The following is a 25,167-nucleotide window of genomic DNA, read 5'->3' as shown; positions in this document are numbered from 1 at the left end:
CACCACACCTGCCCTGTGGGACCTGGACACAGACACCACACCTGTCCTGTGGGAGACCTGGACACAGACACCGCACCTCCCCTGTGAGACCTGGAAAGACACCACACCTGCCCTGTGAGACCTGGACACACACACCACACCTGCCCTGTGAGACCTGGACAGACACCACACCTGCCCCTGTGTGAGACCTGGACAGACACCACACCTGTCCTGTGGGACCTGGACAGACACCACACCTGTCCTGTGGGAGACCTGGACAGACACCACACCTGTCCTGTGGGAGACCTGGACACAGACACCACACCTGCCCTGTGGGACCTGGACAGACACCACACCTGTCCTGTGAGACCTGGACACAGACACCACACCTGCCCTGTGGCACCTGGACACAGACACCACACCTGCCCTGTGGGACCTGGACAGACACCACACCTGTCCTGTGGGAGACCTGGACAGACACCACACCTGTCCTGTGAGAGCTGGACAGACACCACACCTGTCCCTGTGAGACCTGGACACAGACACCACACCTGCCCTGTGGCACCTGGACACAGACACCACACCTGCCCTGTGGGACCTGGACAGACACCACACCTGTCCTGTGGGAGACCTGGACAGACACCACACCTGTCCTGTGGGACCTGGACACAGACACCGCACCTGCCCTGTGTGACCTGGACAGACACCACACCTGCCCTGTGAGACCTGGACAGACACCACACCTGTCCTGTGGGACCTGGACACAGACACCACACCTGTCCTGTGGGACCTGGACAGACACCACACCTGCCCTGTGGAGACCTGGACAGACACCACACCTGCCCTGTGGGACCTGGACAGACACCATACCTGCCCTGTGGGACCTGGACAGACACCACACCTGTCCTGTGGGACCTGGACACAGACACCACACCTGTCCTGTGGGACCTGGACACAGACACCATACCTGCCCTGTGGGAGACCTGGACACAGACACCACACCTGCCCTGTGGGACCTGGACACAGACACCACACCTGCCCTGTGGGAGACCTGGACACAGACACCACACCTGTCCTGTGAGACCTGGACAGACACCACACCTGCCCCTGTGGGAGACATGGACAGACACCACTCGTGCCCCTGTGGGAGACCTGGACACAGACACCACACCTGCCCCTGTGGGAGACATGGACAGACACCACACCTGTCCTGTGAGAGCTGGACACAGACACCACACCTGTCCTGTGGGACCTGGACAGACACCACACCTGTGCTGTGGGAGACCTGGACACAGACACCACACCTGTCCTGTGAGACCTGGACACAGACACCACACCTGCCCTGTGAGACCTGGACACAGACACCACACCTGTCCTGTGAGAGCTGGACACAGACACCACACCTGTCCTGTGGGACCTGGACAGACACCACACCTGTCCTGTGGGAGACCTGGACACAGACACCACACCTGCCCCTGGTAGACGTGGATACAGACACCACACCTGCCCTTGTGGGAGACCTGGACACAGACACCACACCTCCGCTCCCTGTGAGCACTGCTGGGGGTCTGCTGGCCCCGTGCTCTCTGCCCGGGCTGTCACCAATGCCCTTCATGCCTGCTGAGACCCTTTGCTGACTGCGTCTTGACTCCCATTACCCACCCTGCAGAGGCTTCGTGGGCAATGCCCAGGTGCTGAGGCAACGTGGCCCCTCATCCCCAAGGGGGCATCCTTGGGCTGACCGAGAGGTGCCCGTCTCAGGTGGGCAGGGCCACCCGTGCTGAGCATTCTGGGACACAGCCTCTGCTTGTCAGGGTGTCTTCTGAGCGGATGCAGTTTTGGGAACGGCCAGGGAGCACTCTGGGACGCAGCATAAGGGCCGGGGACGGCCGGGGAGCACCCGGGGACGCGGCGTAAGCGCCGGGGACGGCCGGGGAGCACCCTGGGACGCGGCGTAAGCGCCGGGGACGGCCGGGGAGCACCCTGGGACGCGGCGTAAGCGCCGGGGACGGCCGGGGAGCACCCTGGGACGCGGCGTAAGCGCCGGGGACGGCCGGGGAGCACCCTGGGACGCGGCGTAAGCGCCGGGGACGGCCGGGGAGCACCCGGGGGCGCGGCGTAAGCGCCGGGGACGGCCGGGGAGCACCCGGGGGCGCGGCGTAAGCGCCGGGGACGGCCGGGGAGCACCCGGGGGCGCGGCGTAAGCGCCGGGGACGGCCGGGGAGCACCCGGGGGCGCGGCGTAAGCGCCGGGGACGGCCGGGGAGCACCCGGGGGCGCGGCGTAAGCGCCGGGGACGGCCGGGGAGCACCCTGGGACGCAGTGTAAGCGCCGGGAATGCAGATTCTATCCTTGGGACTCATGGGTTCCAGGCAGGGCCGGTTCTGAGCCTCCTGAATAAAGCCGGTGGCCGGCGCTGTGGCTGGGCGCCCACATCACTAAGGAGCCGGTGCAGAAGCCCTCAGGGAGCTGGTCTGGCGCGAAGCGCAGCCGTTCTGCTCAGATGGGGCTGCTGCGGGCCTGGGCGCCGCCGCCGAGGGGCAGCCTAGCGTGGTGGCCGGACTCGAGCCGGTGTCTCCGGGGCTCCCTCCGCGAGAGCTTGGTAGGGCCCGGGGTAGCAGCTGCCCATCCCTCCCGGCCTCTCCCCATCTCACTGTTCTCGGCTTTCCCTGTGGTCCGCTCGGGAAGCTCACAGGCCGCCACGGTCCCACACGAGTGTTTTCTCCCTAGGAGCCGCTCACACGTTTATTCACGCTGGCTGAAGTTCCTAGGGAGCCCTTTTCATCTCCCCCTCACAATCCACAGAAGCACAGGCAAACCAAGAAACGGCAGCGCCTAAACCGAGGCCACACGTGCCCACGGGACACCCGCCCCGCAGCCCTCACGCAGCTGTGGTCCTGGTCAGTGGGATGTTGCTCCTGCTGGGGCAGACAGGGGGGCCCTGGGGCCAGGAAGTTCACGGGGTATGGGGGAGCCCTGGAGGGCAGCTGGGGCCCCCAGTGCCTGCAGGATTCCGGGAGCTGAACACCTCAGCGTTTCTCCCACAAACGTGTCGACCCAGTATCAGAAACCAGGTCTGTACCGGGAGTCAAAGCCACAGCCACCCAGCAAGCTGTGTCCTGCGATCACAGAGCTCAGTGTGGGGAGTCGGCAGGAGAGCAGCAAAGAAGCAGGCCCCACGCTCCGCCGGGCTGGGGGAGGTGAGCAGGTTTGCGCTGAGCTTGGCCAAGGCGCTGGGTGTGAGCCGGGCACGGGCGCACAGCAAGACGGTGCAGAGCCAGGGGCACGTGCACGACCCCGAGGCAGGCGAGCGGAGCCGTGCAGCCCTGCGCCGGAAGGAGCTCGGTGGACAGCGACCACACACAACGGACTGGCACCCTGTCCCAGCCCCGCTCTGAGGCTGAGAGCACCTGTCGTCCTCCGGGGACGAGCGCACTGAGCAGGGGAGCTTCGTGTTCCCAAGAGGATGTGGAGGTGGGCGTGTGGCCGGGACCAGGTATGGCAGGAGGCCAGGTGGGCGAGACGGGACCCGGCGGCAGGATGAAGTCCCACGCTGGAGGAGCAGCAGACGGGGCTGTACGTGGCGAATGTTCCCGGGAGTTCTGCCAGAATTCAGAGCCAGACGCCAGGGATGGAAGTGACGAGCAGGTGCCAGGAAGAACAGCGTCTCAGGAAAACCCAGGGCGGCAAGAAGCACGCTCAACTTCTCATGCAGGCAGGCGGCTTGGAACAGACGCCTGCGCCAGGCAGCGCATCCAAGGAAATCTTTAAATGAAACAGAATCTCAAAGATGAAAGCCGGGGCCAGTGCCCGGTGCAGTGGGGTAAACTCCATCTGCGGCACCAGCATCCCACATCGGAGTGCCCTTCGAGTCCCGGCTGCTCCACGTGCGATCCAGCTCCTTGCTAATGGCCTGGGAAAGCAGTGACAATGGCCCAAGTGCTTGGGCTCCTGCACCCGTGTGGGAGACCCGGATGAAGCTCCTGGCTCCTGCTTTTGGCCTGACCCAGCCCTGACTGTTGTGGCCATTTGGGGAGTGAACCAGTGGAAGGAAGATCTCTCTCTGCCCTGCCCACCGTGACACCATCTGTCACTCTTTTAAGTCCACAAACTTAAAAAAAAAAAAAAAAAAAATCCTAAAAACGCCCTGGGGCAGCTGGAGAGCAGGTGTGGCTGAGCAGGGGAGGAGCAGGCCCCGCGGTGGATGGCACTCCTGGCCAGCCCAGCAGCTCCTGACGTCGGTTTTGTGGTGCAGGGAACGCGGCAGGACCCAGAGAGAATCAGAAGGTGGTATGGGACCTCCACAAGGCCCGGCGTGGTGCCAGCTGCTGGCGGATTCTGGGACCCGGCCACTCACTGTGCCCGCCCCTGCCGACCTGGAGGCCGGCGCTGTCCTCCCGCGGGCCACAAACGCTGCAGGCTGGGGAGCCGCTTCTGCCAAGGGCCGCGTGGCTACCTGTGACGTCATTATCCACGCACAAGTCAGCCTGCACCCCGTGCCCGGCTGCGGTGGCCGCGGCGGGCAGACCAGATGACTTCTCAGCCTCCCGCTGCCCATGACTGGCGGCCCCACTCCAGGAAGCAGGGTTCACCTCCACGCTCGGCTGTGGGGCGTCAGCCTGGGCCTGGCTTTCCCTGGGGGTCTCACACTGGGACCCCACCCGACTTCAGTATGTTTCTCCAAAAAGGCACAACCTCGCGGAAAATAAATGAATCCATCAGCACCGAATACCGCGTCGCTGTTTCAACTCCCAAGGGGCACAGGAGTGCCCGCAGCCTGGGGGCCGGGCCCACTCCGGGGGTCTTCGGGCACCAGGTCCCTGCACTCTGCTGTCTCTCACGAATCGTCCTTTGGAGACGCCAGGTCGTTTGCCAGTTTCCCGCAGTCTCGAATCTGCATGCGGGGAACCCGCCCTCAGCCCCACGCACTGGCGCGCCCACGCACACTCGGCGGCGTGTGGGAGTCTGCGCGTGGGCCCCGCAAGGGCGGTGACTCTTGACAGCCCGACCAGCTCCCGGTCTGGGTGTTTTCTCTCGCGTGGTGTGGCTGACACGGGCGTTCTGGGTCGCACGCAGGGCTGTCTCTGCCAAGCCGCGGGCTTGGGGGCTGGGACTGGACGCGCTCTGCTGTGGGCCGCTGGTGCTGCGGGCGGTGGGTTAACCAGCTGTGCCGCGATGCCAGCCCTCAGTGGGCTCTCAGCAGAGGCACCGCTCGTGGCTGACGAGTGGGGAGGCAGCCAGTGTGGACACTCCGCCCCCAGGCAGCTCCGCTAAGGAACTGAAGGGGGGGGGGCAGCCTGGGAGAGTATATTTGTAAACTGGCTGTCCAATGAAGGACTATGTATTACCCGAAAGATAGAGAACTCTTGTAACAAAAATCAAACAACCAACCCAATGAAAAAAAAAGAGACCCAAGACCGTAACAGCTCACCAGAGACAATCTGCAAATGGCCAATAATTAGCAAACACACATCCGTTTCAGGGCCGGCGCCGGGGCAGCAGGGTAAGCGGCTCCTGTATCTGTGCCACTCCCCACCCAGCTCCCTGGAGGCTGATGTGCTGGGGAGAGCAGCGGAGGGTGACCCAGGTGCTTGGGCCCCTGCACCCACTCGGGAGGCCCGGATGGAGTTCCAGGCTCCTGGCTTTAACCTGGCCCAGCCCTGGCCATTGTGGCCGTTTGGGGAGTGAACTCCTGTCTCTGTGTCACCCTGCCTATCAAATAAGTAAATGTTAAAAAGAAATACCGGAATCAGAGGCTGTCAGAGAATCACCAATGGAAACGTCCCCAGGACACACCCTGGAAGGGGCGCTGTCTGAGGCATGGCACCGCCCAAGGCTGGGGAGTGTGCGGAGGCAGGATGCACAGCCTCAGCGATGGTTAGACGCCTGCGCCCACAGGGAGACCAGCTTTCCCAGCAGCGGCAAACGGGGACACACAGGGAGTCCAGCAGGGGCATGGAAGGACAAGCTGCTGGAAACCACGGAGCTGTCACTGTGACTGTGACGCCACAGGGGCACTGAGCTGCACACTGCACTAAGAGAAGCCGTCTGAGATGGCGCCGGCCTGTGGAACGCCGGGACCGAGGACGCGGCGTGGCTGCGTGGCGCTCACGGGGCCTCCAGAGCCAGTGTCGCCCGACGCAGCCTCCTTCACGCCGCTTCCCAGAATGCAGCATCGTTTCTCAAAACACAAGAGGGAGGCGATTTCATTCTCTCCAGTGTCACGGAGGGAACAGATGCCTGAAGCTCCCATCTACGCACGCAGAGAACGTTCTCGACGTACACCAGCTCTCTCTCGGATTGCTCCCAGTCCCGGGTGGCCCCTGGAGCATGGAACTGGACGGCAGCTCTGCCTGCCCTGCGCTCACCTGTGGGTGCTCAGAGCTGCGTCCCTGGTTCTTCAGGCCCAGTGCCGGGGTCTCTCCAGGCAGCCCTTTGCCTCCCTGTAGTGGGCAAGAGACGCACTGGACACAGCCAGCGGCGCGCCGCAGGCCAGGGCTCTCCTGCTTGGCCCCTGATGAAGCGCGTGGTCAGACTGGATCGGGTGGACCTGCTCTGGGACCTCCTCGCTCTCCTGCGGCTGGCTGCTCAGGTCGCCCGTGGAGACCCCTTCCACAAGGCAGATGTGGGGATGGAGGAGGGGGTGTGTGGTCTCTGGGGATGCAGGGGTCTCTCTGGGGATGGAAGGGGGTGTTCTCTGGTTCACTCCCCAAATGGCTGCAACAGCTGAAGCTGCGCCTATCCAAGGCCAGGAGCCAGGAGCTTCTTCCAGGTCTCCCATGAGGGTGCAGGAGCCCAAGCACTTGGGCCATCGTCCGTTGCTTTCCCAGGCCGTAGCAGGGAGCTGGGTTGAAGTGGAGCAGCCAGGACACGAGCCGGTGCCCATATGGGATGTGGACAGTGCAGGTGCCGGCCCCTAAGGTTTATTTTTAAAAATTTTATTACTTTCATTTTATCCAAAAGACTGAGCCAGAGACAGAATGAGGGAGGGAGACCGTTTTCCGTCTTGTTGGTTCACTCCCCAAATGCCCACAACAGCCAGGAAAGGGCCAGGCCAAAGCCAGGAGCCAGGAGCCAGGGGCCAGGGGCCAGGGGCCAGGAGCCAGGGGCCAGGGGCCAGGGGCCAGGGGCCAGGGGCCAGCCACTCCATCCGGGTCTCCCGTGCTGGGGGCAGGGACCCAAGTACTTCAGCCATCACCTGCTGCCCCCCCGCCCCCCTCCCCCCATCAGCAGGAAGCTGGGTCGGAAGCAGGACTCAACCAGGCCCCTGCTGGCATTCTTGACACTTAACCACTTAGGGACCTCGGCCTCGGGGCCAGCATCACGCGTCTGCAGAGCACATCGCTGGCTGAGGCTGTCCACTCCGGTGTCCGCCCCGGCGAGAGGCTGCCTGCCCCTGCGTTCCACAGGGAGAATCCACGACAGCTGCTGGTGGTGGCAACGCCGCACCCGACTGGGCCAGCGGGCAGAGGCCGGGCCGTCCGGCACCCAGCCCCACGGAGCCTCATGCTCCACCCCAAGGGCACAGGAAAGTGAGCTGGTGCAGCTGTGACCCCGCAGCCTCGGGCCCCACACTCGCCTTCAAGCTGGCGGTCAGCCCGGACAGGGAGTCGAGGGCCCGCGGTGCTGCCTGCCCACGACGACTCTGACCACAGACCCTCCCCAGAGCCCACGGCTGAGCAGGGACCAGGCTGCAGGAGGGTGGGTGCGGCTGAGCGAGGCTGGCCTCCAGCCCAGCAGGTGCCTGGCCTGGCTCCTGGGACCGGAGCTGCCCGAGGTTCTCGGGTGAGGCTGCCGCTTGCTCGTGCCTGCACTTGCTGTCTGGAGGGCACCCTCCCCCGCACCTGAGCCCCCCCCATAGCGCACAGCAAGGCACGGAGAGCAGTGTACGAAAAGGGTTTTTATTAAATGAGAGATCTGCGTGGTGGATCCAATATGAAAAGATATACAAAACTTTACATCGGGTCTCACAGGAGCACAAGGCCACCCGGGCAGGACACGGCGAGGGCAGCCTGGCTGCAGCAGGGACCCCGCAGGGGGCCGTGCCACTCAGATGGGGCCCCTGCGCCCGGCCTCTCCCCAGGGCGTCGCCGCAGACCCCGCGTGCTCCCCCAGCCCCGGCGCGAGCTGTGGGACTGGAGGGAAGCGCACCCACCCCCCGCCCCCATCCAAGGCAGGCTCTGCGGAGCCCTGGGGCTGGGCACGGGGACACCCTTCAATGCCCTCTCACTTAAAAAAGTAGATTTTCCTGTATTTTGTAGTAAAACTTCTTAAAAACATCCATTTCTGCAAAATAACGTGTTTACGTGGAGCTCTGCAAAATATGTCTTTGTGAGGAAACGGACCCCGAGGGGCGGCCCTGGCGAGGACGCGCCCCCCATCACACCAGGTCGCCGAGCTCCGCCTCCAGGGCCGCGGCCATCTCGTCCGCCTCGGAGCTGCTGCCCTCCCCGTCCGCGTCGCTCGACTCCCTGCTGGAGTCACTGGCGGTGCCGTCCTCACTCAGCTTCCTCTTGTGGCCTCTGAGGAGAAGGAAAGGGGGTGAGGCTTGTGCCCGGCACATGGCGGCCCGCGGCGGCCCAGTGTGCCGAGCCGCCTGCACCGCTGGCATCCCACCTGGGCGCCGGTTTAGTCCGGCTGCTCCACGTCTGACCCAGCGCCTGCTGATACAGCTGGGAAAGCGGCAGGAGATGGTCCAATGGGAGATGCCCGGGCCTCTGCACCCACGTGGGAGACCCGGAAGAAGCTCCCGGCTCCTGGCTTCGTCCTGGCCCAGCCTTGCCCAATGTGGCCATTTGGGGAGTGAACCAGCGGATGGAAGATCTTGCTCCCTAACTCTACCTTTCAATCACACAAATCATTTTTTTAGAAGTGAAACAATCTAATTTCTGGTTTTCCATTGTTCACTCCACTGACGACAACCACAATAAACTACACGCCACTGAGTGCAGTCTCTCTCACACACACGCAGAAAGAGCAGCCCAGCCTGTGTTTCTGATGGGAAGGGAGCTCTGGGAACACCCTCACTGGTGAGCGTTTTGCACACTTAGAGAGGTGTGCAAGCAGTGTGTACTGGACGGTCCTGCCAGGCTGGGGATCCTGACCCCGGGGAGCCGCCCACTCCTCCCCAGGGCTCTGCCCCAGGCCCAGGCTGGTCACGTGCTCCGCACATCAGCTGCCCTAACTTCAGGTGAGAGACTGGCCCTTAGCAACACTCGCTTCAAAGACGTTTATGACGACAAGTGTCTTTTCTACAAGTCCTTGGTCAAGTCCATAAGAACCCAGCCAGCAGCTTCCTGCGGTATAAAACGTGAACACTACACACGATCCCCTCCCCCAGCCACAGGAGGAGGCTGCCGCTCACAACGCCCAAGGACACCTGAGTCACCTGGGAGGGAGTTCCTGCTCACCTGCTGCCGTGTGGCAGCAATACAGCTCCGAGAGGCAGCGGCAGGGAGTGGGCAGAGCGACTGGCCTGGCCAGGTGGAAAGCAGATCCGTGTGGGGCCTGAGCACGCGAGGGGAGGAAGGCAGAGGTGGAGTGAGGCGAGCACAGCAGGCGGTCAGGTGGCTCTGCGTGTGCACACGCGTGTGTACCAGGAGGGGGCGCAGGACTCAGTGCTGCCCCGAGCAGCAGGGAAGCCGACGACTGGACCCGGGCAGCGGCCAGCAGCCACAAGCTCTCCCCTGCGTCCTAGAGGCCCACGGGTGGGGCCCCGGGGAGGTGCCAGGCCGTACGCAGGGCAGCAGTGACCCAGAGAGGACACAGACCACGTCCGGGGTCCCCGCAGTGACGCCAAGTCAGAGGAATGGTGCATGCTGGACACAGGGCAGCGGTTCTCAGAGCACGGCCCCCCTCCATCCCACCGCAACAGCCTCTGACGTCAGCCCACCCCTCTGTCCCTCCTCCTCACAGCCCCGTGACGTCAGCCCGCCCCTCTGTCCCTCCATCCCACCGCAACAGCCCCGTGACGTCAGCCCGCCCCTCCATCCCACCGCAACAGCCTCGTGACGCCAGCCCGCCCCTCTGTCCCTCCTCATCACAGCCTCGTGACGTCAGCCCGCCCCTCTGTCCCTCATTGCAGCCTCGTGACGTCAGCCCGCCCCTCTGTCCCTCCTCACAGCCTCGTGACGTCAGCCCGCCCCTCTGTCCCTCCTCATCACAGCCTCGTGACGTCAGCCCGCCCCTCTGTCCCTCCTCATCGCAGCCTCGTGACGTCAGCCCGCCCCTCTGTCCCTCCTCCTCACAGCCTCGTGACGTCAGCCCGCCCCTCTGTCCCTCCTCCTCACAGCCTCGTGACGTCAGCCCACCCCTGCATCGTGGCGTGCAAGGACGCCCCCGCCCAGCCTCATGCAGGAAGAGCTCGGCTGACAGCGCCTCTCCTCCTGCCTGAGTTTCGGTCGTGAAAAATCATCTCAGAAGCCAGACGTGAGCTGCAAGCCCAGGGAGAGCCAGTCTGTGACGTGACCGCCAGGGCTGCCCCGCGCTCCGCACCGCGTGGAATATGCACAGAACATGTAAAGCTTGGAGAATCGTTTAAACGGCGTGTAGGATAAAGTGAGAAGAGGGACTTCCTCCCTGGACCTGCAGCGGTGCACGTGGGCATCCCTATAGAGGCGGCCGTGCAGGTACACACACACCGGTCCTGGGCGTCCAGGAACACTGCGGTCAAGCTCCACGAGGCACAGAGAGACGGCAGCAGGGGCGGGCTGTCGGACTGGAGCGGCTACTGCCCACGCGAGCACAGCACGGCCTCCGGCACAGGAGGGCTCCAACAGGCGCCTCGGGGAGCCCCCGGAAGCTTCCCCAGGCACCATGAGATCGCCGAGCACACGGGCTGGGGCTCACACGTGCGTCTGCAGTGCCAGGACCTCGGCGCCCAGCAGCTTTGGGGCAGGACGCTTCTGGGCGGAGCCGTGGGGCTCCCGCTCACAGCAGCCAGCTCAGTGTCTGAGGGACCACAGCTGCTCGACGCCACCGGGAGGAAGCAGTGTCTCTGCAGAGTGGGCAGTCACGCAACACACACAACTCCAGCACGCAGGGCAGCCTCGTGCGCAGCCCCCGACCCACGTGCGTCTGAGCAGAGGGCGCCACTGCAGGCGCAAACACCACGCGGTGCCAGCACAGGTGCGGCAGTGCCCGGGCTTCTGACAGCTCATGGGGATGCCGGGGAGGGGGAGGCTCTCAGGAGAGACACACGCAAATACAGCTTGCAAACACAAGAGCAAGAACTACCGTGCACCCACGCCGTGCTCACGGCCGGTGCAGCCTGAGCCCATCCCTCACGCCACAAGTGCCTCCAAGAAGTCTCGTGTGGACGTCAGGGGACACGGCAACTTCGGATTCCAGTGGCATCTCCTGAGGGGGCCTCCCTGCAGAGAGCCAGCTGCCACAGACCCCAGGTGCACCGCCCTCCCTCCTGCGGTCTGCCGGAGCCCTCACTCCCGGAGCTGGGCTCCATCGCCCGCCACCCAGCAGTGCGTCTTGGTTTGCAGTCTGTCTGTCCTGATGTGACGTGGCTGCCTGCGGCACCTGGCTGTTCTCGTTCACCTTCCGTCCGCTCTCGTCGTGGGCCACAGGTCCTCATGCTGGGACGGCGAGGCTTCTCCTACGTGGTCACCGCCGCGCCCCCAGGGAAGAGCCCCTCCCACAAGCTCTGCTACTCCTTCCAGCACCTAACTAACGTGTGAGGTCCTCACTTCACACGCCGCAGGAACAAGCCCAGGAGACCGCGCCACACTTCAGTCACCTTCTGCCAGCCACCACCAAAGCATGAGTCCACTGGAGAGCACGCTGGCCCCCGAAGCCCTGGGCGTGGCCAGGGCCACGAGTGGTGGGCTCAGCGCCTGGGAGGCGGCGTGTCTGGGCTGTGCTTCCCGTCAGAGGCCGTCCTTTACCCTCGGGGTTCAGTCGAAGCAGTCAGTGCCAGCAGTCGGCAGTGCCCACGCAGGGCTGATCTGAGCGGCTGTGCCGGCTCCCACCTGCCCGTGCCACCCATCAGACCTGGGGCCCAGGAACAGATCCACTGTGAGGGGAAACCTTCAGGCGATGCTGGCGGGCGCTGCTGGGCACCCCACCTGGCCCTGCTCCTGCTCCCCTCCCTGCCAGGGGTGTGTGCGCTCGTCTAAGAGCCACCCTCCTCCAGGACACCTGTGGGCTTAGGGAACCACGTCTGCTGTGGTCAGCACCGAGCTTGCTTGCAGGCCCCTCACGACGCTGAAGACGAGGGAAGGACCCCGAAGTCTCCCGAGACAGAGGCCAGCAGCCACAGCACCGGACACTGCAGGAGAGCGATGTGACAGCCGCTGCCAAGGGCCACACATCCCACCAAGCATCAGACGAACACACACGCGGAACACGGGGTCTTCTGCCCGCAGCCAGGGACTCAGATGGGCAAAGATGGGAGAAAATGAGCAAATGCATAGTGCATGTCCGGGGAAGCAGAAAGATGTGCAAGGAGTGAACTCGTGCCGGCCTGCGCGACTCCGAGACGACCCCGTCACACACACGCAGACCACAGCGTGGCTGCAGGGACAGGCAGCTGCGGGGGCTCTGTCTGCCTGTCGGTGCACGTCCGTGTGTCAGTGTGATCTGACAAGTGGACTCGCTCCCACCCTCACTGCACGGCAGCATGGAGGCAGGTCCCAGCACAGGCGCAGAGTGGGAATCCACAGGCTGCCCGGGACACACAGCTCACATCAGGGGCTAACCGTGTGTGACATCTACTAAAACAAGGAAATCTCAATTTACCAAGATGTCTACACTAAAAAAAAAGTCAACCACAAAGTACAAAAACAAGACAAGGGGACCGGTTAGGCCTGGGGCTAGGACAGAGTTCTGAGCGATAGAGCCAGGCTGCATGGCAGGCACACCGGCCCCACGACAGACGACAGGTGATAACAGAGAAGAATGACAGAGGCCCAAGGTGTTCGTTGTGCTGACAAAGGCCAAGGCCTCCCTCGTGGAGAAAGCAGCCACATTGCCCCAAAGCCACAGCACCAGCTCGGGCCTGACCAGCACCCACACTCAGGCGACACCTGCGACATGCTCTCTGAAGGGAACACAGGACGACGAACGCCCGCCCCAGGCGTGTGAGGATGGTGGCGTCCGTGTCTGAGGTTGGGGGCTCTCACCAGGGTCTCCGCAGGACACCTGGCCAGCCCGGATTCACACAGGCGCAGGGCAGCTGCCCAGGTCCTGAAATCACAGAGAGCCCACGGCCACGGACGCGATGTTCCGGAAGCCTGCGGCTCTCGTCCCAACCACCAGCAGAGTGTGCACAGGTTTCTCGGCCCACCCAGGTGGTGATGACACAGCAGACACGTGGCGTACCAGGCCCCTCAGGGCAGCTGGCGGGAGAACGGGAGGAACAGCTGTGTTCACCCTGGTGCAAAGAAGTTTGAGCTCTGCACGTCTTCCTCCTCCCTGCACTTATTATTACTAATTTTTTAGTATCTGCGAAGTGGACAGAGAAGAGAGGGAGGGACAGCGAGTGTGCAGGTAGCAGAGGGAGGTCTCCCACCCGCTGGTTCACTCCCAACTCCTCCAACAGCCAGGGCTGGGCCAGGCCAAAGCCAGGACCTGGAATGCTCCAGGTCTCCATGCAGGTGGCAGGGGCCCAGTCACCTGAGCTCGGCTGCTGCTTCCAGGCCACCTGGCAGGGAGCCGGAGCAGGCTGCAGGCTGCGACTCATGCGCAGGTAGTTTAGCCGCGGGAAACGCTCACGCCCACGGGAACTCCGTGAGGCCCTCGCACGAGACCCTGACTCTGGCAGGACAGCAGTGGCCGTGTCTGTGCGGGGCGTGTGTGTACCCCAGGCCCTCAGCTGTCAGCACCGCGGGCCCCTTGGCCGCCATCCTCACCTGGGCCCCCGGACGCTGGCCCCAGTCCTCTCACTGCATGCAGATGACCCGAGCAGCTGCTCCCCGTGGGACCCCCAGGCCTCTGGCTTCGTGGGCGGGGGCCTCCCCTCCTGCTCCTCCTCCTGGCCGTCGGCCTTCTTCTTCTCACTGTCGCTGTCATCACTGCCTTCTCCGAGGATGTCGTCCACCTGAAAAACGCCGGGGCTCGGTCAGCGGCCGACAGAGGGACCGGCATGACCGGCGTGCTCCGGCCCTCCCCCGGGGGCAGCCAGGCCAACAGAGGGACCGGGGTGACTCAGTGCGCTCCGGCCCTCCCCGGGGGGCAGCCAGGCCGACAGAGGGAGCGGCACAATCGGTGCGCTCCAGCCCTCCCCCGGGGCAGCCAGGCAACAGAGGGACCGGCACAATTGGCGCGCTCCAGCCCTCCCCCGGGGCAGCCAGGCGACAGAGGGACCGGCACAATTGGCGCGCTCCGGTCCTCCCCGGGGGGCAGCCAGGCCGACAGAGGGACCGGCATGACTCAGTGCGCTCCGGCCCTCCCCCGGGGGCAGCCAGGCCGACAGAGGGACGGTGCGCTCCAGCCCTCCCCCGGGGCAGCCAGGCCCTTGTAAGGCAGACTCCGGCTCCTCGTCCTTCACCACCCTCGGGAGCTCGGGCACGGCTGTGGCAGCTCTGAAGCTCCGCAGCTTGGAGCAGGCAGAGGAAGGCGTGCACAGCACAGGCAGAGGCCTCGCCGGAGCAGGCGCAGAGCTGAGCTCCCGCGGTGCAACCGATGGCAGGGATACTCCCAGCACGCTGGTGGGATTTACGGTGAACAGATCAGTGCACTCTGCAGCAGGAACCCAGCTCTTCCCAGTCCTGGACTTGAGGGAGGTGCAGCCACCACCAAGGCCACTCACCTAGCCTCCGGGGCAGCTCACGACAGGGTGAGGCGGGAGGCAGCCCTGTGTGGCCACTTGATGATGGCCGGGTGGGGGGCAGTGGAGGCAGAGCAGGACAGGGAGAGCCATGCACAGCAGAGAACAGGGGCCTGCACTTTCAGGGGGTGCCCGGGGAGCAGGCACGTGGGCACTGTGCTGTGCAGGTGAGGCTGGACCTGGGCAGTCTGGCGGTGTAGGATGAGGACACACAGGGCAGCACCCATTGCCTCCGAGGTTCTGTCCACCAGGCGGTCACTGTGGTCGGACAGTACGGCCTCAGGGCCACCCAGTGCACCTGACGCTCACCAAAGCTGTGGACAGGTAGCCCTCTTGGGGGCTCCCAGACCGAGGAAGTGGCTGTCGATGAGGCAGCACAGCAGGATGTGGCCCTGCAGCCGCAGCAGCGTGTGGCGGGGCGGGGGTCACCTTCCACGCCCTGACAGCTGACCCAAGGGCGCGCCCATCCTCCAGCTGTCTGGAGGAGCTGGGGGGATTCTGGGGCTAACTCTGCCCTGCCACACACGTTCAGCTCCCGTGAAAACATCTGTCTGGGGACAGAACGCTTTCCGAAGAGCAGTGGCGGGCAAAGAACTGCTTACTTTGTTCAGAAGACATTAAGGAAATTTTTAAATCTTAAAATTTCAAAGCAAATGTGTACAGAGAAAAACTTCAATTAACTCTGAATTAAGTCCTGAAGTCTCTCCCAAGGGGAAGCACAGGCCCTGTGGAAACCAACGCTGCTGCCAGCCACTGTGGGACCCACGAGAGGGAGGGGGGCAGGAGAGCAAGGCAGAGGCCGCCTGGACCCGGGAGCAGAGCAGCCAGGAGGGGAGATGGCGCTGGGCCCAGAGCCCAGACAGCAGGTCTCTGGCTTCTGCATCCTGCTTTGCACACAAACACCTTAGAAGCTGCGAGGGGAGGAGCTTCTTCCTGGCCACATGGGTGGCTGTGGTCACACTGGGGCAGATGGCACAATGGGCCATCTTCAAAGAACACGTTTCCACTCCACCTGAAATTGTGCCGCCTCAAAGGTACCTGGAACCAACTCCCCTCGGCCGCAGGAACACAGGTGCGAGTGGGGACAGGAGGTACAGAGCTGTGCGGCCTTGTGCTCTGTCCCGCTTCCAACAGGGGCATGGTAGTGCCCTACGTAGCCCTGTTCTGGCCGCCCGGAGTGGGCCTGTCCTGTGGGTGTGGCCTCAGGGACTAAGTCTGCAAGGACCAGGGCCCCTGAGCTCACAGAAGAGAGGCAGGTGCGACTGAGCACAGCCTGAGACCCGAGCAGGGACTCGCTCTCTGTGCAGATTCCTCACCACAGCGACCACGAGATGGCAAGTGGGGGCTGGGGCTGGCGCTGTGGAGCTGCCAGCTAAGCCACCGCCTACGATGCCAGAGTGCCACGAGCAATGGTTCATGTCCCGGTTGTTCTACTTCCAATCCAACTCCCTCCTAATGCTGCTGGGAAAGCAGCAGAAGATGGTCCAAGTGCTTGGGCCCCTGCACCCATGTGGCAGACCCGGAAGGAGCTCCTGACTCCTGCCCTCCGCCCGGCCCAGCCCCGGGCATTGCGGCCATTTGGGGAGTGAACCAGCAGATGGAAGGTCTGTCTATGTGTCTCCAATTCTGCCTTTCAAACACATAAATAAGTGGTTTAAAAAAGGGAGAAAGAAATCAAATGGGGGTTGTTTCCAGCCATCAAATATGCGGTGGTTTGTCACACAGCCCAGAAGATGAACACGCGGCGAGAACGCACTGCTGTGGAGCGACGGCGGCCGAGAAGAGCAGAGCATTCCCAAGGCCAAGACGAACTCCCAGGACACGGAACACCACCACCCGGAGGTGGACAGCCGGCCGCAGGGCCGCCCCGGCGAGCGGCCTGCACTCGGAGAACAGCCCTGCTCCCTGACACAGCACAACACGGGCTCGCGCTGCAGGAATCAAACTGAACCTCAGCACCTGCTCTGAAAGCACAGGTGCCTCTGGGCTCAGGGCCACACCCACAGCTCACAAACATCGCCCACGCCTGAGACTGCGGCCAGCAAGCAGACCACACACTGAAGAAAATCCAGTAATTTTTGTCAGAAGCCTCAGATCTAACACATGCATACGTGTACTCTGCTGGCGACTGCTGAAGCCACGAGGTCATGGCTGTCGCCAATCACTCTCTGCTGATCAGAAATGCGAGAGGCAAACAGAATAGGGCAGCCTTGCAAAGTAACAGTTTCACGCTGTCAAGCTGATGGCTCCTCCAATCTTTCTGAAGTGTCCTGGTGGGCAGGACAGCGCTTAGCCTTGCAGTCAGGAGGCCCGTGTTCCACACTCAGGCGGGAGACCTGGGCTGTTCCCAGCCCCTGCCACTGCGGGCACCTGGGGAGAGAACCAGACAGCAGGGGCTGTCCCTGTCCCTGGCAGAGCAGACTTCATGGGACACAACCACAACTCACAGCCACCCTCGAGCGCGCCATGTCCCCTCCTCTGCGGTGCCCGACACCAAGCTCCCACCTGTCTTCAAGGCCCTACCCAAACGCGTCCCCACCACAGGGCCTGCCCAAGTGCACCAGAAACCTAAGGAGGGCAGAGGGCATGGCTGCCCCGTGCTCCAGGCCCGGTTACGGGAGTTGGGGAGCGTGGGCAGTGGACAGGGCGCAGCCCGGGGGCAGCTCCTGAAACGTCACTGCTCTGGCAGATGCTTCGGTGGGACCCCCTGGAGGAAGTCGTGCCGAAGACTCTGGACCAGAAAGGACTCCGCTGAAAGCAAGCGGGAACAAGCGTCCGTCCCGAGGACAGAGGGAGGAGGTGGCCGGCAGCTGCAGCTCCGGCCATTGCAGGCTGGTCTCCCGTTCTCGCCCCGACGTGGCCAGGCCACGCAGGAGCAGCAGGCACACAGGGGCTGGGGGCACCAGTGCACCTGCCCCAGCAGCAGCCTCCAGGACCCCACGTGGCCGCACACCCAGCAGCTGTGCACACTCCTTCCACGCCAACTCTACAAAGACGGCGTCTGTGCCGGATGGAGCAGCTACGGACCTGAGATCCCACAGCCTGCAGCGTTCTCTGTGTGACGCCAGACGTGACCCACGGCTGGTGGGCACACGGGAGCTGGCCCGGGCAGTGCCATGTGTGCGGTGGGCGTGTCTTACTGCCTTTCAGGGACAATGGTCTCTGGTTGGGGCACTTGTGGCTCTGAATCCTTCCAAGTCACAAAAGCCGTGGGGACGACCGTCCACGCTGCTCCGGACAGCAGGACACAGCCCCGCGGCATGACCGAGGGCCTCCCTTCGGCCCATGCACACTCCCCCCCACTTTCCTCAATAACTTCTGAGTTCCCATAAAAGCTGAACTGAATCTCACTGAGTCCAACTTTACAATCCGCAGAGCCGGGTAAGTGTGCTCTCCAGAATGCAGTGGGTGATCCCGAGACAGCCACCAGCCACAGCAGGCCGGAGAGCTGACACACGGCAGGGCGACCACAGGGCCACGGGGCTGGGGTCACAGAGCGCGGGTGCAGCCGCCACCAGTGGTGCTGGCATCCCACATGGGTGCCAGTTCAAGTCCCAGGTGCCCCACTTCCCATCCAACTCCCTGCTAATGCACCTGGGAAGGCAGTGGAAGATGGCCCAAGTGCTTGGACCCTTGGTTTTGGCCTGGCCCAGCCCTGGCTGTTACGGCAAGTGAGCCAGCAGATGGAAGATCTCTCGCTCTCTTTCAAATAAATTAAATACATCTTAAAACAAAATGGCTTACGTCCATGATGTTCAAAGGGAACCCATAACCATTTCTGAGTAGTCACTTCTGCTCACGTGTGATCGTTTGCTCTACAGAAATCGCCAGGAGTGAGGACAGAGCCTCTGCTGGGGGGAGAGGGGGAGAGCACGGCGGGTGTCCTGCCGGCCTCTGCTCACCGCAGCCTGACGACCCGTGGAGCCCTCACCCGTGTAACGTCGCTTCTGCCCAAAGACCCCACACCCAACACACGCTGCGAGGCGGCAGCAGCAGCAGCCTGAGTCACGCCTCCGCGGAGCTCCGGGACGCACGCGCCTTCTCCATGCCCAGGGAGCCGGGCAGTGTCCAGTGCTTTCACCAGCACGGCCACGAGAAGCGCAAATGTGGGAGGCGTGGAACTAAACACGGAGGACATGTGAACAAAAGTGAAGGTCAGGCTGGACAGGACTTCAGGCCACCACTCTGTCCACAGGCAGGGACTCACATGTCACATCTGGGATCCCAAATGTGTTCCAGTGAGCAAGCGACTCCCACCAGAACCTGTGAATGAGAAGGCACCACCCGTCGAACACCAGCTCCAGGGCGAGCACAGGTGCGTCCGTGGCTGGGGCGTCCTGACTCCAAAGACGCACACAAACATCTGCCCAGTGGGTCCCGCCCACACCTCACCTGCGGGCCACGCCCATGGCCAGCCTCAGCTCAGCTCAGCTCACCTCACCTGCGGGCCACGCCCATGGCCGGCCACAGCTCACCTCACCTCACCTGCGGGCCACGCTCACGGCCGGCCACAGCTCACCTCACCTCACCTGCAGGCCACGCCCATGGCCAGCCTCAGCTCACCTCACCTCACCTCACCTGCGGGCCACGCCCACGGCTGGCCACAGCTCACCTCACTCACCTGCGGGCCACGCTCACGGCCGGCCACAGCTCACCTCACCTCACCTGCAGACCACGCCCATGGCCAGCCACAGCTCACCTCACTCACCTGCGGGCCACGCCCATGGCCGGCCACAGCTCACCTCACCCGCACTGATGAATGACCTCATGCAGGAGAGGCCACTCTAGCCCTGGCACGCCAGCCCCACACCAGTCAGCCCACTGCGCCAGGTGGTGCACGCACCACAGCACGTGGTCGCCAGGGCTTCCCAGCTCTGCTTTAGAGGGGAGTGAGAAAAGTGATGCAGCTACAGCAACCCTCCTGTGCCCCAGGAGAGACCGTGCCAAGCACACAGGCGCTCCTGAGTGGGAGCTGTGCTCTCAGAGCTCCACTTGGCTTCCAAATCGACGTCACAAGAAGAAAGGGGCCTGGGCCGTGCTGGGAGAAGGGACACCAGCAGCCCTCCTGTGTGAGCTGGGCTCTCGCACAGAGGGGAGGCCCAAGCTGGCTGCACAGGGGACCCTCCCGGGCCTCAGGGCCAGCCACAGGCGCCCGAGTCAGCAGGGCAGTGCCCCACGGGGCGTCCTTGCTTCTCCAGGGCTCCCTCTAAAAACTCAAGACGACAGCAACCCAAGTGGAGGCCCCGCAGATCACCACAGGTCCTACTGGTACCTACTGTCTGCAATGCTCCTGCATGGGTTAAAGCTGGACTTCTGGTAGGACTCGCAGCCTCCCTCAGTGCCAGCTCTGCCAGTCTCCCTGAGCTGCCTGCTGGAGGCTGGGATGCACTGTGACCTGGCCCAGGCCACGCTGACTGTGGCGAGCACCCTGGGAGGGAGGCAGGGTCTGTGCTGTCCTGCCTGGTGCCAGCAGGCTCTGCCCCACCCACTGGCTCCCCGCGGAAGTGCTCTCCACACCTCCAGCAGAGGACGGGGCCCCAGGCTGGCAAATGGCCCTGGGTGACGCTTCCTGGGCCTCAGCATGGAGCGTCTGCACTGGGACTAGCCGTGCCTGCACCATCCCACAGCTCCAAGTCTGCCAAATTCACCCCGTGTCTCCAACAGCTGTCTGCCAGTGGCGAGGCTCAGAAGGCCAACCAGCTACTGTCACAAGGGCCACCCCACAACCCTTCAAGCCCTCTTGGCCCTGGCAGGCCAGACCAGATGTGGTTCACCCCTGCTCCCCAGCCTGCCCCGTCGTGCAGCATCAACTCTGGGCCCCCAGACCGTCTGGCCTGAGTGTGCAGCCAGTGCAGAGTTAAAACGTGGCTAAGGACCAGACGGCCTAGCGGTTAAGACGTCTGTCCCATGCAGGAGTGACTCCACAGTCCAGCTTCCTGCTCTGCACCCTGGGAGCCAGTGGCGTTCGCTCCAATGACGGGTTTCCTCCCCGACATGGGAGGCCTGGACAGAGTGCCCGGCTCTCCGCTTCGCCTGGCCCAGCCCTGGTCACTGCAGGCAGCTGGGGAGTGAACCAGCACAGGAGCTGGTACTCTCTCTGCCTCTCAAAGAAAGATTCAACAGTGCGTTAACTCTCAGCACCCTCAGGTTTCCCCACTGCCTCTCCAGGTGGAGGCCTACATGGCACGGAGAGCTCACCGAGGCCATTCGGCATGCAAATCCCGGACATGACATGAAAAGCAAATGCTGACGGGGCAGCATCGGGCCATAGAACCCACAGCGTCCTCTTGCTAGGATGTCACCCAAGCTCCCGGCAGCCAGCTTCCCAGGGCTGGGACTTGAGGCGACTCTTCAAACGCAGTCCTGACACGAGCTGCCTGGGAGCCTGTCGTGTGGCAAGGCCCTTGCCCCACTCAACATTTCCATGGGCTTGAAATGGCCATGTCCCATGGCACTGCAGCTGCAGTCCCCTGTGGGTCCCAATCCCAAGTCCTTGTCCCTAAAGGAGCGTCCCCCGTCACCTGCCCCATGCCTGTACCCAGAGCAGGCAGAGCCCACGACAGAACAGGTGTTTACTTGGCTGGAGCTGGGGTCTAACCAGGGGCAGGAGTGACGAGCACCCAGCTGAGCAGGGCTGCTCACAGCATGACCTGTGCGCGCATTTCCTGAGGGTGCTATGACCGCAGCCACACCCTGCGGCTCAGAGTTCTGGAGGTGATGGGTCCAAGAGGAGTCCTATGGGACCAGAATGAAGGCGCAGGCAGGCCTAGATCCTGCCAGGGCTGCACGTCATGAGCTCCTGAACTCTCCCCCATCTCCACATCCTCCTCTGCCCAGAATCCTGGCTGATGGCCTCACCCCGAGGTCCCTAACTTAATCACAGATGCAGGTGCCACACTGACAGGTTCTAGGAGACACCAGGGCCAGCACTGTGGCACAGTGGGCTGAACCTCCACCTGAGGCACTGGCATCCATAGGGGCGCCAGTTCCAATCCTGGCTGCTCCACTTCCGATCCAGCTCTCTGCTATGGCCTGGGACAGCAGCAGGAAGATGCTCAAGTGCCTGGGCTCCTGCAACCGTGTGGGAGACCTGGAAGAAGCTCCTGGCTCTTGCAGCCATTTGGGGATTGAACTAGCGGATGGAAGATCTCTCTCTGTAACTCTGCCTTTCAAATGAATAAATTAATCTTAAAAAAAAAAAAAGGAGTGGATGGCACTGCGGCTCAATAGGCTAATCCTCCGCCTGCGGCGCCGGCACTCCAGTTTTAGTCCTGGTCGGGGCACCGGATTCTGTCCCGGTTGCCCCTCTTCCAATCCAGCTCTCTGCTGTGGCCCGGGAAGGCAGTGGAGGATGGCCAAAGTCATTGGGCCCTGCACCCACATGGGAGACCAGAAGCACCTGGCTCCTGGCTTCGGATCAGCGCGGTGCGCTAACCGCGGCGGCCATTGGAGGGTGAACCAACAGTAAAGGAAGACCTTTCTCTCTCTCTCTCTCACTGTCCACTCTGCCTGTCAAAAAAAAAAAAAAAAAAAGGAGTAAACGTAAAACAAGCGTCCCTGTCAAGGAGACACATCAAGTGAGAAAAGACAGGTGTGAGTAAGCCCAAGGGGGTTCAGCTGTGTCCTCCTGAGACACGGGGGAAACAGACGTGACGACAGGAGGGGCAGCCACGGATGGCACGGGCAGGCAAGGTGGACGTGGACGCACGGGGAGGTCAGCACATCCTCCCATCGCGTGCCTTCACTCACCTCTCCCTGCAGCACCCACACCACTGGCCCTCACTCCTGCACACCACCCTCGCCGTGGCCTGCAGTGGCTGACCCACGGCGCCCCGGTGTGGCCTGCTCTCTCCCGGGGGCCCGGGCCTCCCTGGGAATCTGCATCCAGCACAAACTCTGTGGCCTCGTCCCCTCTGTAAAGCACAGCCCCGCGGCTCAGTGGGACCCACACCTGAGAGCTTCCCTCCCTCCCAGCACCCCTGTTCTTGGAGAGCCACAGCTGGGGGCTAAGGCGCCTACTTCGGAGACAGAGAGAGGGGCTGCTTCCAGAGGGCCTGAGGTGCCACGTGATTGTGAGGCTTCTGTTTCTCTTTAAGATTTCCATTCCTGATACCACATGGATAATCACAGATGTCGTCACACAGGGATCATGCAGGCTGCAGGCCCTCGCTGACCTGCCTGGGAAACCTCAGTGTGGCGCAGCCAGCTGGGAGGGGTGAGCTCCTGGGGTAGGCAGCCAGGCCCAGAGGTGAGTGAGCAGGAGAAATGCAGTCTGGCCGAGGCGGGGCCCTGGCAGGAGGCAGCGCCCCAGGAGGGTGGCTGGCCACCAGGGCACTTCCGGCTGCTGCTAGGAAGGCAAAGCCAATGGCTTTCCTCCTCACGGCACGGACGCCACCAACTGGACACGTGGGTGCAGCTGCTGCCAGACGCGAGCTGGGGACCTGGAGGTGCATCCACTAGGATGTGTTCACCGGGGGCTCGTGACCTGCTTTCCTGTGATGTGAAAAACACTTCAAACCATCTGCCGCTGAAGCCCCAGTGGGTGTGGCCTGTGGCCGAGAGGGGCGGGGCCCCCAGAAACGCAATCCCCCAGGCTGCACTGCCTGCGAGCACCCAGTCACACCACACAACAGAGCTTACAAAATGATTTTCAGTTGAGCTCAGCTTTGAGCCTAAGAAAAGCCCCACTGCACCTGTGCTCAGTTAAAAGTGGACTAGAGGTTCTAGTATCATCACTCCTACGAAACAGCATCTGGAAAACCGTGCACGCCCATGTTCTCGGTGCGGGCTCTGCCGGCTCCTTGGGCTGAGCTGCTGTGGCACTGCCCTGGACACCAGGAGCACCCTCTTCCATGACCCAGGTGTCTCCAGACAGTTCCATGTGTCCTGAGGGCCGGAGGGGGACCCAGGCCCACTACTGGGTGCTGCTCATCGGCTGGTTCACAGGGCACACGCACCTCTGGGGTGCAGGCGCCTGCCCGCCCGGGTCCCGCCCGCCCGCGGCTCACCTCTCTGTCCATGCTCTCTAAGTCTTCCTTGCAAAGGGTGTACAGCGGCATGGTCTCTGACATGCTGGGCTGTCGCTTTCTCCGAGAAGGGCCGGGCTGTTCTCCATCGCACGCGTCGGGCGCAGCTCCACCAAACATCTGCTGCTGCTGTGGCTGAGCAGCTCTGAAACAGAGGGCACAGCCGGTGAGGAGACGGCGGCCGCCCCCCAGCATGGCCAACGCCGGACCTGCCGACTCCAGAGCTCACTGCCTGGGCCAGGCCTCTGTGGACGCCGCACGACGTGCACACCTGCCCTGTTGGCTCAGCGGGTCAGAACCACAGGCAGCCACGAGGGGAGAGGCACTTTTCCCAGAAGCCAGCAGCCAAGTGTGGCCTGCCCTCAAAAGACGGCCAGGAGGGCCACTGGACATGACACAGAGCCGAGCAGAAGAAAAGCAGCGCTTACATCTAACGCAGCGGTGACCGCGACAGGCTCACGTCACACCGGCAGTGCCGCCACGCCCCGGAGCAGCTGCAGGACCACCGCTGTGCCCACCTCGCCGCCCTCCCCATGCGCCAATCAGCTTCTCTCCCCTCTGTGAGGGAACCTCAGAAAGTTCACGGCGCACACAAGCTTGAAAATCCGCACACACACTTCCCATAGCTTCTTGGAGACTCCACATGTGAGTGCATGTCAGCAATTAAATTCATTTTTTTTAAAGAAGATTTATTTATTTTGAAGAGTTTCAGAGAGGCAGAGGCAGAGGTGGAGAGAGGGAGGTCTTCCATCCATGGGCTCACTCCCCAAATGGCCACAACAGCTGGAGCTGGGTCGATCCAAAGCCAGGAGCTTCTTCCGGGTCTCACCCGCAGTACAGGGGGCAAGGACTTTGGCCATCTTCCACTATCTTCCCAGGCCATAGCAGAGAGCTGCATCAGAAGTGGAGCAGCTGGGTCTTGAACTGGTGCCCATGTGGGATGCTGGCACTGCAGGCAGCGGCTTTACCCACCACGCCACAGTGCCGGTGCAACCCATCTTTCAGCTCCACTGTCCACGACTTTCTCAAATGCCCTTGGAAACGGCTTTGCGTGGATGCAGCCAGGCTTAGCACACCATGGTGCTGCGCACAACCGCAAGGGCTCAGAGAATTGCACGCATCCTCACTGACGGCCGGCCGTGCAGCCCAGGGCTCCCACTGGTGGGAGCATGGATGGAGCGGGGGCCTGTTGGTGACACAGGCCACAGACAATGCAACGCTTAACGCTGCCGACGACGGGGACAGGACTAGGAACCATTGGTAGTGGCCACAGATAGTATACAGTTTAAGCTCTGCCTGTGGTACCGTCATCCAACATGGGCACCAGTTCAAGTCCTGGCTGCTCCACTTCTGATCCAGCTCCCTGCTAATGGCCTGGGGAAAC

At 63.0% G+C, this 25,167-nt stretch overlaps 1 protein-coding gene across 2 annotated transcripts in view; it reads right to left on the bottom strand.

Annotated features, from left to right (window-relative positions):
* Nucleotides 1-7,842: 7,842 nt before the first annotated feature.
* CTDP1 (CTD phosphatase subunit 1) overlaps nt 7,843-25,167 on the bottom strand; it is a 50,901-nt gene continuing 33,576 nt past the window's right edge. Inside the window, exons 11-13 of one of the 2 annotated variants that reach the window (XM_062201826.1) lie at nt 23,766-23,928; nt 13,841-14,028; nt 7,843-8,500 (exon numbers count right to left, since the gene is read on the bottom strand). In XM_062201826.1, coding sequence (XP_062057810.1) covers nt 8,359-8,500; nt 13,841-14,028; nt 23,766-23,928 — 493 coding nt within the window. In that variant the 3' untranslated portion in view covers nt 7,843-8,358. The remainder of the gene's footprint in view (nt 8,501-13,840; nt 14,029-23,765; nt 23,929-25,167) is intronic. The other variant, XM_062201828.1, reaches the window with a different exon arrangement.

Source organism: Lepus europaeus, chromosome 9 (genome assembly GCF_033115175.1).
Source record: "Lepus europaeus isolate LE1 chromosome 9, mLepTim1.pri, whole genome shotgun sequence".
NCBI classification, from domain to species: Eukaryota; Metazoa; Chordata; class Mammalia; order Lagomorpha; family Leporidae; genus Lepus; species Lepus europaeus.
This window is presented reverse-complemented; position numbering and strand designations above follow the sequence as displayed.